The sequence below is a fragment of the Salvelinus fontinalis genome, chromosome 10, assembly GCF_029448725.1.
Source record: "Salvelinus fontinalis isolate EN_2023a chromosome 10, ASM2944872v1, whole genome shotgun sequence".
Lineage (NCBI taxonomy): Eukaryota > Metazoa > Chordata > Actinopteri > Salmoniformes > Salmonidae > Salvelinus > Salvelinus fontinalis.
The window spans coordinates 8,052,615-8,070,088 of NC_074674.1; the positions used below are offsets into that span (position 1 = coordinate 8,052,615).

General features: G+C 48.9%; 2 protein-coding genes across 2 annotated transcripts in view; one reads left to right on the forward strand and one right to left on the reverse strand.

Moving 5' to 3' along the window:
• Positions 1-2,111: 2,111 nt before the first annotated feature.
• On the reverse strand, positions 2,112-8,488 carry sdf2 (stromal cell-derived factor 2). The gene is made up of 3 exons (XM_055935618.1): positions 8,235-8,488; positions 7,860-8,056; positions 2,112-7,247 (listed from the first exon to the last, which is right to left on the reverse strand). The coding sequence occupies exons 1-3, from the start codon at positions 8,446-8,448 to the stop codon at positions 6,945-6,947; spliced, it is 714 nt and encodes a 237-aa protein (XP_055791593.1). The 5' UTR covers positions 8,449-8,488; the 3' UTR covers positions 2,112-6,944.
• Positions 8,489-8,746: 258 nt separating this feature from the next.
• Positions 8,747-17,474, forward strand: part of supt6h (SPT6 homolog, histone chaperone and transcription elongation factor) — a 46,111-nt gene continuing 37,383 nt past the window's right edge. The window contains exons 1-9 of the mRNA XM_055935617.1: positions 8,747-8,883; positions 9,700-9,807; positions 9,938-10,108; positions 10,622-10,695; positions 11,249-11,450; positions 11,593-11,674; positions 14,443-14,701; positions 14,797-14,898; positions 15,568-15,681. Coding sequence (XP_055791592.1) covers positions 9,711-9,807; positions 9,938-10,108; positions 10,622-10,695; positions 11,249-11,450; positions 11,593-11,674; positions 14,443-14,701; positions 14,797-14,898; positions 15,568-15,681 — 1,101 coding nt within the window. The 5' untranslated portion in view covers positions 8,747-8,883; positions 9,700-9,710. The remainder of the gene's footprint in view (positions 8,884-9,699; positions 9,808-9,937; positions 10,109-10,621; positions 10,696-11,248; positions 11,451-11,592; positions 11,675-14,442; positions 14,702-14,796; positions 14,899-15,567; positions 15,682-17,474) is intronic.

The window sequence follows — 17,474 nt, forward strand, 5'->3', positions numbered from 1 at the left end:
TCTGGAGACTGGCTAGGCCACTCCAGGACCTTGAGATGCTTCTTACGGAGCCACTCCTTAGTTGCCCTGGCTGTGTGTTTCGGGTCGTTGTCATGCTGGAAGACCCAGCCACGACCCATCTTCAATGCTCTTACTGAGGGAAGGAGGTTGTTGGCCAAGATCTTGCGATACATGGCCCCATCCATCCTCCCCTCAATACGGTGCAGTCGTCCTGTCCCCTTTGCAGAAAAGCATCCCCAAAGAATGATGTTTCCACCTCCATGCTTCACGGTTGGGATGGTGTTCTTGGGGTTGTACTCATCCTTCTTCTTCCTCCAAACACGGCGAGTGGAGTTTAGACCAAAAAGCTCTATTTTTGTCTCATCAGACCACATGACCTTCTCCCATTCCTCCTCTGGATCATCCAGATGGTCATTGGCAACCTTCAGACGGGCCTAGACATGCGCTGGCTTGAGCAGGGGGACCTTGCGTGCGCTGCAGGATTTTAATCCATGACGGCGTAGTGTGTTACTAATGGTTTTCTTTGAGACTGTGGTCCCAGCTCTCTTCAGGTCATTGACCAGGTCCTGCCGTGTAGTTCTGGGCTGATCCCTCGCCTTCCTCATGATCATTGATGCCCCACGAGGTGAGATCTTGCATGGAGCCCCAGACCGAGGGTGATTGACCGTCATCTTGAACTTCTTCCATTTTCTAATAATTGCGCCAACAGTTGGCTTCTCACCAAGCTGCTTGCCTATTGTCCTGTAGCCCATCCCAGCCTTGTGCAGGTCTACAATTTAATCCCTGATGTCCTTACACAGGTCTCTGGTCTTGGCCATTGTGGAGAGGTTGGAGTCTGTTTGATTGAGTGTGTGGACAGGTGTCTTTTGTACAGGTAACGAGTTCAAACAGGTGCAGTTAATACAGGTAATGAGTGGGGTCACAGGAGGGCTTCTTAAAGAAAAACTAACAGGTCTGTGAGAGACGGAATTCTTACTGGTTGGTAGGTGTTCAACTACTTATGTCATGCAATAAAATGCAAATGAATTACTTAAAAATCATACAATGTGATTTTCTGGACTTTTGTTTTAGATTCCGTCTCTCACAGTTGAAGTGTACCTATGATAAAAAATGACAGACCTCTACATGCTTTGTAAGTAGGAAAACCTACAAAATCGGCAGTGTATCAAATACTTGTTCTCCCCACTGTATATACTGAGATCATGTGACAGATCATGTGACACTTAGATTGCACACAGGTGGACTTTATTTAACTAATTATGTGACTCCTGAAGGTAATTGGTTGCACCAAATCTTATTTAGGGGGTGAACACATATGCACCCACCACTTTTCCTTTTCTTATTTTGTAGAATTTTTTGAAACAAGTTATTTTTTAATTTCACTTCACCAATTTGGACTATTTTGTGTATGTCCATTACATGAAATCCAAATAAAAATATATTTAAATTACATGTTGGTTGTAATGCAACAAAATAGGAAAAATGCCAAGGGGGGTGTATACTTTCGCAAGCCACTGTAAGTATACCGTAGCTAAGAAAGTAATACTAAGTGTATGTTGTGTAGAAGCTGTTAGTAGCCCATCTGCCTCACGCTAATAATTTGGTCTGTTATCTCCTCTTAATTTGACCTACTGTTCTGACTTGGTGGTGCTCGTGCACATGAAGCCTATAGCCTGTTGTAGAGAAATGTCCCTGGCATATTACATCATTTATGCAGCACATACAAAATATTTTTGGACTCACCTGGTTATGTTGTGCTCGCTTCCTCCCAAACCACTCATTGTTGAATTTGTGATTTCCAACTTGTTGTATAATGTTTATGTCCAATGGCCGATGAGTACATTTTATCTGTCATTTCTCTTCATTTGACAAACTGTGCACAATTTTCAGGGACCCGTTTTGGCTGGTGACATGAGCACTACTTTCAAAACTTCGGGCTGAAATTATACAAAATCTCTGGAGCATCACTAAGTGTTATGTCTCTGTAATAAAAAAGTATTAAGAGCCATTGATGAAGAGGGTAGAAATCTGAAGAGAGAAGACCTTTCCTGACTTGACTATACAAACGAGTTACGTCATCAACCAAGGACAGACAGAGAACATAACACTGGTTAGCACAAAACATCCATTTAATCTGAGGTATCTATTACAATCATGTTCAAGTCTTGTGAAAACAAACCTTTGTGTTGAAATGAACCCTCAGACAGCTGATAGAAAACACTTTGTAAGACCCATGTCAGACCAGACAGGCTGTAGCTGTCAACGCCTGGGACAATGACAGCGTGGCTGGGGTCAATTCCAATCTAATTCTGTTAGTTCTAGAAGGTGAATTGAGAAATTCTAGACTCAAAAAGTGCCTTTCGTTTTCAACGGGGACGTTCCTTTCCGTTCTTCAATTGGAATTATGATTCAGGTTCTGAATTTCCTGAATGGAATCGACTCCTACCACTGACTGTGACATAATACTGTAGTGGACAGAGAATTATGGTACACTTCATGTTTCAGCTTAGTCAATGGAAGGGATATGTAATACTGTATGGACTTAAACTGAAAGCAAGTCAAACAAAGAAACAGTACTTGTTCATGGTGAAGAAGAGAATTGTGGGGATAGGCAGTGTGCTAGGATTAAAATGTTTCTTTAAAAGGGTTCAAACTGCTCCTCTTTATTAATACAACTACACTAGTTTGAATAGTAGAGAAATCGATCATGTAATACAGGCACCGTAACAAGGCTGTTATTTTAAGTACGTTTGTAGACGCACAAGACTTGTTTCTTGAAATAAGCATTCTGGCCTCTATTTAGCGTTTTTGTGCACAATCAACACAAACCTACAGAATAGATATGGACCGTAGTCTGTTGTTGATCATAAGAGGGGACCAATAAAGTCATATTTACCCTATTCTATAACCAGTCAGACATGGGGCGGCGCACCATCTTAGAGGCACTAGCAAAATGGCCGAGTAGCACCTCTGACATACAGAACAATAAAATCACTAGCTGTTTTTGTTCTGGTGTCTCACATACATTTACATGTCTATGGTGAAGTACCACGTTGGGAGGAGAGAGTACCACGTTGGGAGGTGGTGTGTGGAGGGGAGAGTACCACGTTGGGAGGAGGTGTGTGGAGGGGAGAGTACCACGTTGGGAGGAGGTGTGTGGAGGGGAGAGTACCACGTTGGGAGGAGGTGTGTGGAGGGGAGAGTACCACGTTGGGAGGAGGTGTGTGGAGGGGAGAGTACTACGTTGGGAGGTGGTGTGTGGAGGGGAGAGTACCACGTTGGGAGGTGGTGTGTGGAGGGGAGAGTACCACGTTGGGAGGTGGTGTGTGGAGGGGAGAGTACCACGTTGGGAGGTGGTGTGTGGAGGGGAGAGTACCACGTTGGGAGGTGTGTGGAGGGGAGAGTACTACGTTGGGAGGAGGTGTGTGGAGGGGAGAGTACCACGTTGGGAGGTGGTGTGTGGAGGGGAGAGTACCACGTTGGGAGGTGTGTGGAGGGGAGAGTACTACGTTGGGAGGTGTGTGGAGGGGAGAGTACTACGTTGGGAGGAGGTGTGTGGAGGGGAGAGTACCACGTTGGGAGGTGGTGTGTGGAGGGGAGAGTACCACGTTGGGAGGTGGTGTGTGGAGGGGAGAGTACTACGTTGGGAGGTGGTGTGTGGAGGGGAGAGTACCACGTTGGGAGGTGGTGTGTGGAGGGGAGAGTACCACGTTGGGAGGAGGTGTGTGGAGGGGAGAGTACTACGTTGGGAGGAGGTGTGTGGAGGGGAGAGTACCACGTTGGGAGGTGGTGTGTGGAGGGGAGAGTACCACGTTGGGAGGTGTGTGGAGGGGAGAGTACCACGTTGGGAGGAGGTGTGTGGAGGGGAGAGTACCACGTTGGGAGGAGGTGTGTGGAGGGGAGAGTACCACGTTGGGAGGAGGTGTGTGGAGGGGAGAGTACCACGTTGGGAGGTGGTGTGTGGAGGGGAGAGTACCACGTTGGGAGGTGTGTGGAGGGGAGAGTACTACGTTGGGAGGAGGTGTGTGGAGGGGAGAGTACCACGTTGGGAGGTGTGTGGAGGGGAGAGTACTACGTTGGGAGGTGTGTGGAGGGGAGAGTACTACGTTGGGAGGAGGTGTGTGGAGGGGAGAGTACCACGTTGGGAGGTGGTGTGTGGAGGGGAGAGTACCACGTTGGGAGGTGTGTGGAGGGGAGAGTACCACGTTGGGAGGTGGTGTGTGGAGGGGAGAGTACTACGTTGGGAGGAGGTGTGTGGAGGGGAGAGTACTACGTTGGGAGGAGGTGTGTGGAGGGGAGAGTACCACGTTGGGAGGTGGTGTGTGGAGGGGAGAGTACCACGTTGGGAGGTGGTGTGTGGAGGGGAGAGTACTACGTTGGGAGGAGGTGTGTGGAGGGGAGAGTACTACGTTGGGAGGAGGTGTGTGGAGGGGAGAGTACCACGTTGGGAGGTGGTGTGTGGAGGGGAGAGTACCACGTTGGGAGGTGTGTGGAGGGGAGAGTACCACGTTGGGAGGAGGTGTGTGGAGGGGAGAGTACCACGTTGGGAGGAGGTGTGTGGAGGGGAGAGTACCACGTTGGGAGGAGGTGTGTGGAGGGGAGAGTACCACGTTGGGAGGTGGTGTGTGGAGGGGAGAGTACCACGTTGGGAGGTGGTGTGTGGAGGGGAGAGTACTACGTTGGGAGGAGGTGTGTGGAGGGGAGAGTACTACGTTGGGAGGAGGTGTGTGGAGGGGAGAGTACCACGTTGGGAGGTGGTGTGTGGAGGGGAGAGTACCACGTTGGGAGGTGTGTGGAGGGGAGAGTACCACGTTGGGAGGAGGGGAGAGTACCACGTTGGGAGGAGGGGAGAGTACCACGTTGGGAGGAGGTGTGTGGAGGGGAGAGTACCACGTTGGGAGGAGGTGTGTGGAGGGGAGAGTACCACGTTGGGAGGTGTGTGGAGGGGAGAGTACTACGTTGGGAGGTGTGTGGAGGGGAGAGTACCACGTTGGGAGGTGGTGTGTGGAGGGGAGAGTACTACGTTGGGAGGAGGTGTGTGGAGGGGAGAGTACCACGTTGGGAGGAGGTGTGTGGAGGGGAGAGTACCACGTTGGGAGGTGGTGTGTGGAGGGGAGAGTACCACGTTGGGAGGTGGTGTGTGAAGGGGAGAGTACCACGTTGGGAGGTGTGTGTGGAGGGGAGAGTACCATGTTGGGAGGTGGTGTGTGGAGGGGAGAGTACCACGTTGGGAGGTGGTGTGTGGAGGGGAGAGTACCATGTTGGGAGGTGGTGTGTGGAGGGGAGAGTACCATGTTGGGAGGTGGTGTGTGGAGGGGAGAGTACCACGTTGGGAGGAGGGGAGAGTACCATGTTGGGAGGTGGTGTGTGGAGGGGAGAGTACCATGTTGGGAGGAGGTGTGTGGAGGGGAGAGTACCATGTTGGGAGGTGGTGTGTGGAGGGGAGAGTACCACGTTGGGAGGTGGTGTGTGGAGGGGAGAGTACCACGTTGGGAGGTGGTGTGTGGAGGGGAGAGTACCACGTTGGGAGGAGGGGAGAGTACCACGTTGGGAGGAGGTGTGTGGAGGGGAGAGTACCACGTTGGGAGGAGGTGTGTGGAGGGGAGAGTACCACGTTGGGAGGTGGTGTGTGGAGGGGAGAGTACCATGTTGGGAGGTGGTGTGTGGAGGGGAGAGTACCATGTTGGGAGGAGGTGTGTGGAGGGGAGAGTACCATGTTGGGAGGTGGTGTGTGGAGGGGAGAGTACCATGTTGGGAGGAGGTGTGTGGAGGGGAGAGTACCATGTTGGGAGGTGGTGTGTGGAGGGGAGAGTACCATGTTGGGAGGAGGTGTGTGGAGGGGAGAGTACCATGTTGGGAGGTGGTGTGTGGAGGGGAGAGTACCATGTTGGGAGGAGGTGTGTGGAGGGGAAATAGAAAATAGTATATACTACATCTTGTAGCAGCATTCGTTTAGTGTATCAAATAGTCTCTGTTGATGAGGTCAGGTGACAGAGATTGGATTGATCAAAGAGTTCTGTAGTTGTCCTGGCAACCCCCAGATTATATCCACTGTGTGTTAGTGTCCTCAAAACAGAGGGAGTTGAGTAAGAAACAGGTAGGCAGACAACTAAGTTGGGTTGGATACAGGGTCCAGAGGAGATCACAACTCTGGGTGGGGGGGGGGGGGCGAGAGAGCGACAACAGGGAGGAAAATGGTATATAGAGCCAGGTCAGGTTGATTGATTCTGTGTGTAGAGGATGGCTGTAGTCAGATCAGAATTCTGTGTGTAGAGGATGGCTGTAGTCAGATCAGAATTCTGTGTGTAGAGGATGGCTGTAGTCAGATCAGAATTCTGTGTGTAGAGGATGGCTGTAGTCAGATCAGAATTCTGTGTGTAGAGGATGGCTGTAGTCAGATCAGAATTCTGTGTGTAGAGGATGGCTGTAGTCAGATCAGAATTCTGTGTGTAGAGGATGGCTGTAGTCAGATCAGAATTCTGTGTGTAGAGGATGGCTGTAGTCAGATCAGAATTCTGTGTGTAGAGGATGGCTGTAGTCAGATCAGAATTCTGTGTGTAGAGGATGGCTGTAGTCAGATCAGAATTCTGTGTGTAGAGGATGGCTGTAGTCAGATCAGAATTCTGTGTGTAGAGGATGGCTGTAGTCAGATCAGAATTCTGTGTGTAGAGGATGGCTGTAGTCAGATCAGAATTCTGTGTGTAGAGGATGGCTGTAGTCAGATCAGAATTCTGTGTGTAGAGGATGGCTGTAGTCAGATCAGAATTCTGTGTGTAGAGGATGGCTGTAGTCAGATCAGAATTCTGTGTGTAGAGGATGGCTGTAGTCAGATCAGAATTCTGTGTGTTGAGGATGGCTGTAGTCAGATCAGAATTCTGTGTGTAGAGGATGGCTGTAGTCAGATCAGAATTCTGTGTGTAGTGGATAGCTGTAGTCTGATTGAATCAGAACTCTGTGTGTAGAGGATGGCTGTAGTCCTTGTTCCCTAGTGGGCTTTCACTGGGCTTCATATAGACCCCCTCCATGGCCCTCCACAGGCTGTGCTGGCTGGGGCCCGTCATGGCGTGCACTTCCCTCTGCCCGTGGATGGGCCGGCCATACTGCTCCCCCGTAATGGATAGCAATGCATCGGTGGAGGCGTGCTGGAAGCGGACAGCCTCCTCGCGCTGCCACACCGCCCCTCCACACTGCACCGTCCACTCATCCAGGTGGTCCCCCTCTCCCTCCTCACCAAACGCACTCACCTCCTGAGAGAGGGGGGAGAGGGAGAGAAAGCACAGGGGAGGGAGAAAGAGGATCAGAGAAAGCATGAACAATTATACAATGATCTATCTTTTTAGTATTGTAGTTAGTGATTGAGGGGGACAGAGAGCAGGGCATCCCTGAAGTTACAGATCAAGGACAACACACCCTACAACCTCCTGTGCCATGAAGGTCCAGACCTCTGGTGATACATGGTGATACACTTATCTCCACACAGTGAGCGAGGCTAAAGTGTTTCAAAACAGAATAAACAAATATTGACTTAGACTTTCCCCCCAAATGACAGCCTATTCCCTATTCCCTTCAAACTTGACTCTGGACCTCGAAGACAGTTCCACTGCCCTTTTTCATTGTTTCCCCTAATCAGGGACTGATCTAGACCTGTGACACCAGTTGTGTGCAAAATAATTATCAGGTAGAACAGACAACCAGCAGGCTCCGGACCTCGTAGGGTATGAGTTGAGTACCCCTGCGCTATCCAGAGCACTACTTTTGACCAGAACCATATGGGCCCTTTTTAACTATAGCCATATGGGCCCTGGTCTAAATAGGGAATAGGGTGTCACTTGGGTCACAAACATGATGTTTCCCTTGACCTGGTTGGAGGAAAGCGGAGAGGAGAAGTAATGGCTGTGCAGGTTGCGTCCAGTGTTGACATGTGTGAGGCGGATGGTCTGACCACACTTAATAGGAGTCCCCCGGTGACACAGGGCCCCGCTGGTGCCCCGTACACTCCAGTAACTGTTACTGTCCTCCACCGTGGTCACGCCTGTTACTGACTGCTGCCCGCTGCCTGGCAGGTCAGAGAGAGACCAATACATCGTCAGGCAAACAGAAACATGAGTGAGAACAATGGAGAAGAGAGAGAATATAATCAAGTCAAGCTGTTTTCCATTTCTCTGTATCCAAGCTATAGTTAGCTATTAGTAGACGCTGGCAGTTGGCTAACTAGCAAGAACACATTGACTCACCGGAGCCGTAGCGCACGTCGTGAGAGTGCAGTCTGACATTGTGCTTTACATTTAACAGCTTCACGACCGAGCCGCAAGTCACAAAGCTCAGTTCCGTCCCGAGCGATAGCCCAAATACACATGTTAATAAGAAAGCGCTCAATAAAAAGTGTGAATGACCAGTACAGTTATCCATTACCGCTCGCAGCTGCCACTCAAATACAGCGATTTTCATTAGTTTATGCTACGTCATCAAAACGGTACAGTGGGGAAGGAGGGATAATATGACAGCTCCCCCTGCTGGCGCGGATTAGTCACTTTAGATTAAAAGTGATGGGTCTTTTGTGGGTTTTGTTATAACTTTAAAGTACTTATGAGTCTACTTCGTTTGTTTACGTTGAAATCAACACTTGTTAGTTCGTTATTTTCCTTTTATCGCTGCGGAACGTGGTCGCAGGACTTGACGTTATAATATTGTCCACCAGAGGGAGTGGATGGGCTCCACGAGCAAAAACCACTTCACACAGAGTCGGAAGTTTCCTTACCACCGGAATTCAACACGCCGTTATTCATCAGCCATTTTTATTTTTAGAAGCTGTTCGAAAATATAGCATAGCAACATATCCTTCTACATTTCAAGGATTTAGGTCAAGTATCGTCGCAGGGAGAAGTAAGTTATTTTAACAAAGGAGTTTGGTGTCCAGTGAAATAATCCCGCGCCAACAACATGGGAACAATAGCATTGACTGTTGTCCCCCTGGCTAATTTGTTAACGTGCTGTTAGCTAAGTTAACTAGCCACAGGGGCCTTGTTGTTGTCGTCTCCCAGTACCTTGATTTAGCAACAAAACATATTGCTAACTGAAGTCAAGGATACACAATTCAGAGTTCATTATCAACGTGTCTTGGTAATATAACAACTGAAAGTCGCCACATGGCCAACGAAAACCCTTCACGTTTAACTTAGCTAATGGAGTTTTTGTGCTTGCTAGCCAGTTAGCATGGGTATATAGCTACTGAGATACGAAGTTCAAAACAACGAAAAAGCATAGTTGGCTAGTTATGTAAGCGTTCTATAAAACTGTAGAGATGGTTGGCTAGAAAACCAAGCATCCCAGCGCAACATTGGTTTCTTAATTAACCGTTCCTAACGTTAGCTAGCTAGGTACCGTAGTATCTAAGCGTGCCGTTTGTCTTTTCTGTTCACTGGTGTTTACTGGTCTTTTGTTTGCGTGAGACGTCAATCATCTGTTTGAACATGTTCCAGAATCGCGCAACTCGTTACGGTTCTCAATCCATCCACGATTCTCTCTTCTGAACGTTGTTGTGCGGGATCGAGTGCCTTACTAGCTTTCCTGGTTTGGTGCATCATTGAAACTGACAGCAAGACTGCTAAAGCAACTCTGAAACTAATATTATTTAAATATATGAGACAAATTCTCTCTTTTAGTGCGATCCTTGTGTTAACCTGTAGCGTGTGTGTCCAGGCCTTGCAGACATGTCTGACTTCATCGATAGCGAGGCTGAGGAGTCGGAGGAGGAGTTTGAAGAGAAAGACCTGAAGCCTAAAAAGACCCAGGCGTTTATGGATGATGGTGAGCACATGATTACAATGTACTGATTTCGTATGATTCGTGCAATTCCTCTATCATGTATTCATCTGTGTGTTTAGTTTATGAGCAAATGTTTGCATGTGTGTTTAATTCTTCCTCCAACCCCCAACAGAGGAAGAGGAGGAAGAGTTAAACACAGAGGACCAGGATGAGCACGGGAACCTGATGGGGCTCATCGACGATGATGTGGATGAAGATGAGGAAGAGGAAGAGAAGAAAAGCGGAGGAGCGGGCAGCGGCAGCGACTCAGAGGATGAAGTCAGACACAGACGCAAGAAACGCAGTAAGTTTGGGCTTCAGGGCTGTTTGAGAGATTTCATTCCCCAAAAATTGGTAGTCTTGCCTAGTAGATAAATGAAAGCAATTTTATGTTAACTAATTTCTTCTCTGTCGCACTTTTCCCTCTATCTCTCCTTTCCTACCTCACCCCCTTTTCTATCTCGCTCCTTTCCTACATGGCACCCCCCTTTCTCGCTCCTTTCCTCCCTCGCCCCCCCCCTTTTCTTGCTCCTTTCCTCCCTCGCCCCCCCTCTCTCGCTCCTTTCCTACCTCTCCCTCCCACCCTCTTTCTACCCCCCTCCCTCGTTCCCCCTCTCTCTCACTCCCTCGCTCCCCCTCTTTCTCCCTTCCTCCCTCTTTCCCCACTCTCTCACTCCCTTCCTCCCTCTTTCCCCCTCTCTCTCACTCCCTTCCTCCCTCTTTCCCCCTCTCTCTCACTCCCTTCCTCCCTCTTTCCCCCTCTCTCTCACTCCCTTCCTCCCTCTTTCCCCCTCTCTCTCACTCCCTTCCTCCATAGACTATGACGACTACCTGGATGATGATGATCTGGACCTTATTGAGGAGAACTTGGGAGTCAAAGTCAAGAGGAGGGTAAGCAGTCACTTTCTGTCTGGGTTAGGGTAAGCAGTCACTTTCTGTCTGGGTTAGGGTTAGCAGTCACTTCCTGTCTGGGTTAGGGTAAGCAGTCACTTCCTGTGTGGGTTAGGGTTAGCAGTCACTTACTGTTAGGGTAAGCAGTCACTTCCTGTCTGGGTAAGGGTAAGCAGTCACTTCCTGTCTGGGTTAGGGTTAGCAGTCACTTCCTGTCTGGGTTAGTGTTAGCAGTCACTTCCTGTCTGGGTTAGGGTTAGCAGTCACTTCCTATCTGGGTTAGCAGTCCCTTCCTGTCTGGGTTAGGGTAAGCAATCACTTCAATTATAATCATGTAATTGTTATCGAAAAGGCTAAATTGATCCGATATCAGCACTCCTACTCTGAGATGCTTTGTGATTCAAATGAGTCATGATAACATATTCAAGTATCATATAAATGCATAACCTGAAATGGGCTCCAGTATTAACATCTTTCCCCCATCCTCACCATCCTCTATGAGGACATGGACCCCAGTTTAAACGTCTCTCTCCGTCCTCTGTTGTCCTGACAGAAGAAGAAGTATGACCGTGTGAAGACTATGGATGATGATGAAGATGACGAGAAGGACCAGATCGCAGACGAGATCTTCCACAGAGGAGATGACGAGGACGGAGAGGGGGAGCTGGAGGAGGGAGAGACAGTCGACCCGCCCCTACGTCGCCATGGTGAACGCCTCGATGAGGAAGAGGAAGAGGAGGGAGAGGAGGAGTCGGGTACTTTTGATGATAATGTTACATTTAGTACCTGAAATTATTTTTGAAAAACTCTGTTCTATATATGCAAATATAAACATATTACAGGAAAGATCATTTTGTCTGAAAACTTCCTGGCTCTGATAATCACTTATTTCCTCAGATATTGATGACTTTATCGTGGACGACGATGGCCAACCTATCACCAAGAGGAGAAGCAAGAAGTTCTCAGGATACACGGACGCGTGAGTGTTCACTCACCACCTCAGGGTTAGGGATAGTGTTAACCTCAGGGTTAGGGATAGTGTTAACCTCAGGGTTAGGGATAGTGTTCACCTCCTCAGGGTTAGGGATAGTGTTCACCTCCTCAGGGTTAGGGATAGTGTTAACCTCCTCAGGGTTAGGGATAGTGTTCACCTCCTCAGGGTTAGGGATAGTGTTCACCTCCTCAGGGTTAGGGATAGTGTTAACCTCCTCAGGGTTAGGGATAGTGTTCACCTCCTCAGGGTTAGGGATAGTGTTCACCACCTCAGGGTTAGGGATAGTGTTCACCACCTCAGGGTTGGGGATAGTGTTCACCTCCTCAGGGTTAGGGATAGTGTTCACCACCTCAGGGTTAGGGATAGTGTTAACCTCAGGGTTAGGGATAGTGTTAACCTCAGGGTTAGGGATAGTGTTAACCTCAGGGTTAGGGATAGTGTTCACCACCTCAGGGTTAGGGATAGTGTTCACCACCTCAGGGTTACTGATAGTGTTCACCACCTCAGGGTTAGGGATAGTGTTCACTCACCTCAGGGTTAGGGATAGTGTTCACCACCTCAGGGTTACTGATAGTGTTAACCTCAGGGTTAGGGATAGTGTTAACCTCAGGGTTAGGGATAGTGTTCACCACCTCAGGGTTAGGGATAGTGTTCACCTCCTCAGGGTTAGGGATAGTGTTCACTCACCTCAGGGTTAGGGATAGTGTTCACCTCCTCAGGGTTAGGGATAGTGTTCACCACCTCAGGGTTAGGGATAGTGTTAACCTCAGGGTTAGGGATAGTGTTCACCACCTCAGGGTTAGGGATAGTGTTAACCTCCTCAGGGTTAGGGATAGTGTTCACCACCTCAGGGTTAGGGATAGTGTTAACCTCCTCAGGGTTAGGGATAGTGTTCACCACCTCAGGGTTAGGGATAGTGTTCACCACCTCAGGGTTAGGGATAGTGTTCACCACCTCAGGGTTAGGGATAGTGTTCACCACCTCAGGGTTAGGGATAGTGTTCACCACCTCAGGGTTACTGATAGTGTTCACCACCTCAGGGTTACTGATAGTGTTCACCACCTCAGGGTTAGGGATAGTGTTCACTCACCTCAGGGTTAGGGATAGTGTTCACTCACCTCAGGGTTAGGGATAGTGTTCACTCACCTCAGGGTTAGGGATAGTGTTCACCACCTCAGGGTTAGGGATAGTGTTCACCACCTCAGGGTTACTGATAGTGTTCACCACCTCAGGGTTAGGGATAGTGTTCACCACCTCAGGGTTAGGGATAGTGTTCACCACCTCAGGGTTAGGGATAGTGTTCACCACCTCAGGGTTAGGGATAGTGTTCACCACCTCAGGGTTAGGGATAGTGTTCACCACCTCAGGGTTAGGGATAGTGTTAACCTCCTCAGGGTTAGGGATAGTGTTCACCACCTCAGGGTTAGGGATAGTGTTAACCTCCTCAGGGTTAGGGATAGTGTTCACCACCTCAGGGTTAGGGATAGTGTTCACCACCTCAGGGTTAGGGATAGTGTTCACCACCTCAGGGTTAGGGATAGTGTTCACCACCTCAGGGTTAGGGATAGTGTTCACCACCTCAGGGTTACTGATAGTGTTCACCACCTCAGGGTTACTGATAGTGTTCACCACCTCAGGGTTAGGGATAGTGTTCACTCACCTCAGGGTTAGGGATAGTGTTCACTCACCTCAGGGTTAGGGATAGTGTTCACTCACCTCAGGGTTAGGGATAGTGTTCACCACCTCAGGGTTAGGGATAGTGTTCACCACCTCAGGGTTAGGGATAGTGTTCACCACCTCAGGGTTAGGGATAGTGTTCACCACCTCAGGGTTAGGGATAGTGTTCACCACCTCAGGGTTAGGGATAGTGTTCACCACCTCAGGGTTAGGGATAGTGTTCACCACCTCAGGGTTAGGGATAGTGTTCACCACCTCAGGGTTAGGGATAGTGTTCACCACCTCAGGGTTAGGGATAGTGTTAACCTCAGGGTTAGGGATAGTGTTAACCTCAGGGTTAGGGATAGTGTTCACTCACCACCTCAGGGTTAGGGATAGTGTTCACTCACCACCTCAGGGTTAGGGATAGTGTTCACTCACCTCAGGGTTAGGGATAGTGTTAACCTCAGGGTTAGGGATAGTGTTCACTCACCACCTCAGGGTTAGGGATAGTGTTCACCACCTCAGGGTTAGGGATAGTGTTCACCTCCTCAGGGTTAGGGATAGTGTTCACCACCTCAGGGTTAGGGATAGTGTTCACCACCTCAGGGTTAGGGATAGTGTTCACCACCTCAGGGTTAGGGATAGTGTTCACCACCTCAGGGTTAGGGATAGTGTTAACCTCAGGGTTAGGGATAGTGTTAACCTCAGGGTTAGGGATAGTGTTAACCTCAGGGTTAGGGATAGTGTTAACCTCAGGGTTAGGGATAGTGTTCACCTCCTCAGGGTTAGGGATAGTGTTCACCACCTCAGGGTTAGGGATAGTGTTCACCACCTCAGGGTTAGGGATAGTGTTCACCACCTCAGGGTTAGGGATAGTGTTAACCTCAGGGTTAGGGATAGTGTTCACCACCTCAGGGTTACTGATAGTGTTCACTCACCGCAGGGTTAGGGATAGTGTTAACCTCAGGGTTAGTGTGGACAGACCTGTATACGATCCCATCCGTCCTAGAGGTTTCCTTCCATCAAATGCTGAACAACCGTTGAGAGCAGAATGTTTTCACCTGTCCCCTCTGTTCTTCTGTCCCCGTCTACAGAGCCCTCCAGGAAGCTCAGGAGATCTTCGGCGGCGACTTTGACTTTGCGGAGTTCGACGCCGACGGTGCTTATGAACAGGGTGAGGAAGAGGAGGAGGACCAGGATGAAGAGGGCTGGGACCGGCCCAAGAAGCCAACGAAGAGGAGAGTGGGGAGGAAGAGCATCTTCGAGCTCTACGAGCCCAGCGAGCTGGAGAGTAGTCACATGACTGACCAGGACAACGAGATCCGCTCCACAGACATGCCAGAGAGGTTCCAGGTAGGGTTGTGTTTGTCTGCTTCACCCTCCTGTGTTCTTGAATCTAGTTGTGATATGTTAATAAAGCCGTGTGCGTCTCACACTCCGTCCTGTAGCTGCGCTCCATCCCAGTGAAGCCTGCTGAGGATGATGAGTTGGAGGAAGAGGCAGAGTGGATCTACAGAAACGCTTTCTCAACCCCCACCATCTCCATGCAGGTTGGAACCTCTGACTACACACACACACACACACACTACACACACACACACACACACACTACACACACACACACACTACACACTGACTACCCATACACAAATTGACTGCATACACACATTACACATTGACTACATACACACACTACCTCAGGCCACCCCCACCATGCCTATACAGGTTTGAGCCTCTGACCTGCTGTGGAGAGTGATTCCATTGGAAACCAGGACAAAGAAGGGACATGAATTTAGGGGTTTTCATTCAATCGTAAAACACATGAACATCCCATTACCCTCACTATTATCATACAGCTAAAACACGTGAACATCCCATCACCCTCACTATTATCATACAGCTAAAACACGTGAACATCCCATTACCCTCACTATTATCATACAGCTAAAACACATGAACATCCCATCACCCTCACTATTATCATACAGCTAAAACACGTGAACATCCCATCACCCTCACTATTATCATACAGCTAAAACACGTGAACATCCCATTACCCTCACTATTATCATACAGCTAAAACACGTGAACATCCCTTTACCCTCACTATTATCATACAGCTAAAACACGTGAACATCTCAGCACAGACCTTACTATCTCAGTCCACTATCATACTTATTTTACTTTGTTTTTAAAACCACTGTTGTCTGTGTGTTCAGGAGAGTACAGATTACCTGGACAGAGGGTCCACAACTAACTTTAGCAGGAAGGGCCCCAGCACCATCGCCAAGATTAAGGAGGCCCTCAACTTCATGAGGAATCAGCATTTTGAGGTACACTGCCCTGATACTAACAGTGTGTGTGTTGTGGCTAAGGCTCTAACTGTGTGTGTGTGTGTGTGTGTGTATGTGTAGTGGCTAAGGCTCTAACAGTGTGTGTGTGTAGTGGCTAAGGCTCTAACAGTGTGTGTGTGTGTGTGTAGTGGCTAAGGCTCTAACTGTGTGTGTGTGTATGTGTGTGTGTAGTGGCTAAGGCTCTAACTGTGTGTGTGTGTAGTGGCTAAGGCTCTAACAGTGTGTGCGTGTGTGTAGTGGCTAAGGCTCTAACTGTGTGTGTGTGTGTGTGTAGTGGCTAAGGCTCTAACTGTGTGTGTGTGTGTGTAGTGGCTAAGGCTCTAACTGTGTGTGTGTGTGTGTGTGTAGTGGCTAAGGCTCTAACTGTGTGTGTGTGTGTGTAGTGGCTAAGGCTCTAACTGTGTGTGTGTGTGTGTAGTGGCTAAGGCTCTAACTGTGTGTGTGTGTGTGTGTAGTGGCTAAGGCTCTAACTGTGTGTGTGTAGTGGCTAAGGCTCTAACTGTGTGTGTGTTGTGGCTAAGGCTCTAACAGTGTGTGTGTGTGTGTGTGTGTAGTGGCTAAGGCTCTAACAGTGTGTGTGTGTGTGTAGTGGCTAAGGCTCTAACTGTGTGTGTATGTGTGTGTGTAGTGGCTAAGGCTCTAACTGTGTGTGTGTGTGTGTAGTGGCTAAGGCTCTAACTGTGTGTGTGTGTGTGTAGTGGCTAAGGCTCTAACTGTGTGTGTGTGTATGTGTGTGTGTAGTGGCTAAGGCTCTAACTGTGTGTGTGTGTAGTGGCTAATGCTCTAACTGTGTGTGTAGTGGCTAAGGCTCTAACCGTGTGTGTGTGTAGTGGCTAAGGCTCTAACTGTGTGTGTGTCTGTAGTGGCTAAGGCTCTAACTGTGTGTGTGTGTGTGTGTGTGTGTGTGTGGTGGCTAAGGCTCTAACTGTGTGTGTGTGTGTGTGTGTGTGTGTGTGGTGGCTAAGGCTCTAACAGTGTGTGTGTGTGTGGTGGCTAAGGCTCTAACAGTGTGTGTGTGTGTGTGGTGGCTAAGGCTCTAACTGTGTGTGTGTGTGTAGTGGCTAAGGCTCTAACTGTGTGTGTGTGTAGTGGCTAAGGCTCTAACAGTGTGTGTGTGTGTGTGTGTGTGTGTGGTGGCTAAGGCTCTAACAGTGTGTGTGTGTGTGTGTGTGTGTGTGTGTGTAGTGGCTAAGGCTCTAACAGTGTGTGTGTAGTGGCTAAGGCTCAACAGTGTGTGTGTGTGTGTAGTGGCTAAGGCTCTAACAGTGTGTGTGTGTGTGTGTAGTGGCTAAGGCTCTAACAGTGTGTGTGTGTGTAGTGGCTAAGGCTCTAACAGTGTGTGTGTGTGTAGTGGCTAAGGCTCTATTAGTGTGTGTGTGTTGTGGCTAAGGTTCTAACAGTGTGTGTGTAGTTGCTAAGGCTCTAACTGTGTGTGTGTTTGTAGTCGCTAAGGCTCTAACAGTGTGTGTGTGTGTGTGTGTAGTCGCTAAGGCTCTAACAGTGTGTGTAGTTGCTAAGGCTCTAACTGTGTGTGTTTGTAGTCACTAAGGCTCTAACTGTGTGTGTTTGTAGTCGCTAAGGCTCTAACAGTATGTGTGTGTGTGTGTGTGTGTGTGTGTGTGTGTGTGTGTGTGTGTGTGTGTGTGTGTGTGTGTGTGTAGTCGCTAAGGCTCTAACAGTGTGTGTGTTTGTAGTCGCTAAGGCTCTAACTGTGTGTGTTTGTAGTCGCTAAGGCTCTAACAGTATGTGTGTGTGTGTGTGTGTGTGTGTGT

Coding starts and splice junctions, on each gene's coding strand:
- sdf2 (XM_055935618.1), bottom strand. CDS start 8,448: ATGAAAATCGCTGTATTTGAGTGGCAGCTGCGAGCGGTAATGGATAAC. Junction 8,057..8,234: donor CGACGTGCGCTACGGCTCCG/GTGAGTCAATGT, acceptor CTGACCTGCCAG/GCAGCGGGCAGCAGTCAGTA. Junction 7,248..7,859: donor CTCCGCTTTCCTCCAACCAG/GTCAAGGGAAAC, acceptor CCCCTCTCTCAG/GAGGTGAGTGCGTTTGGTGA.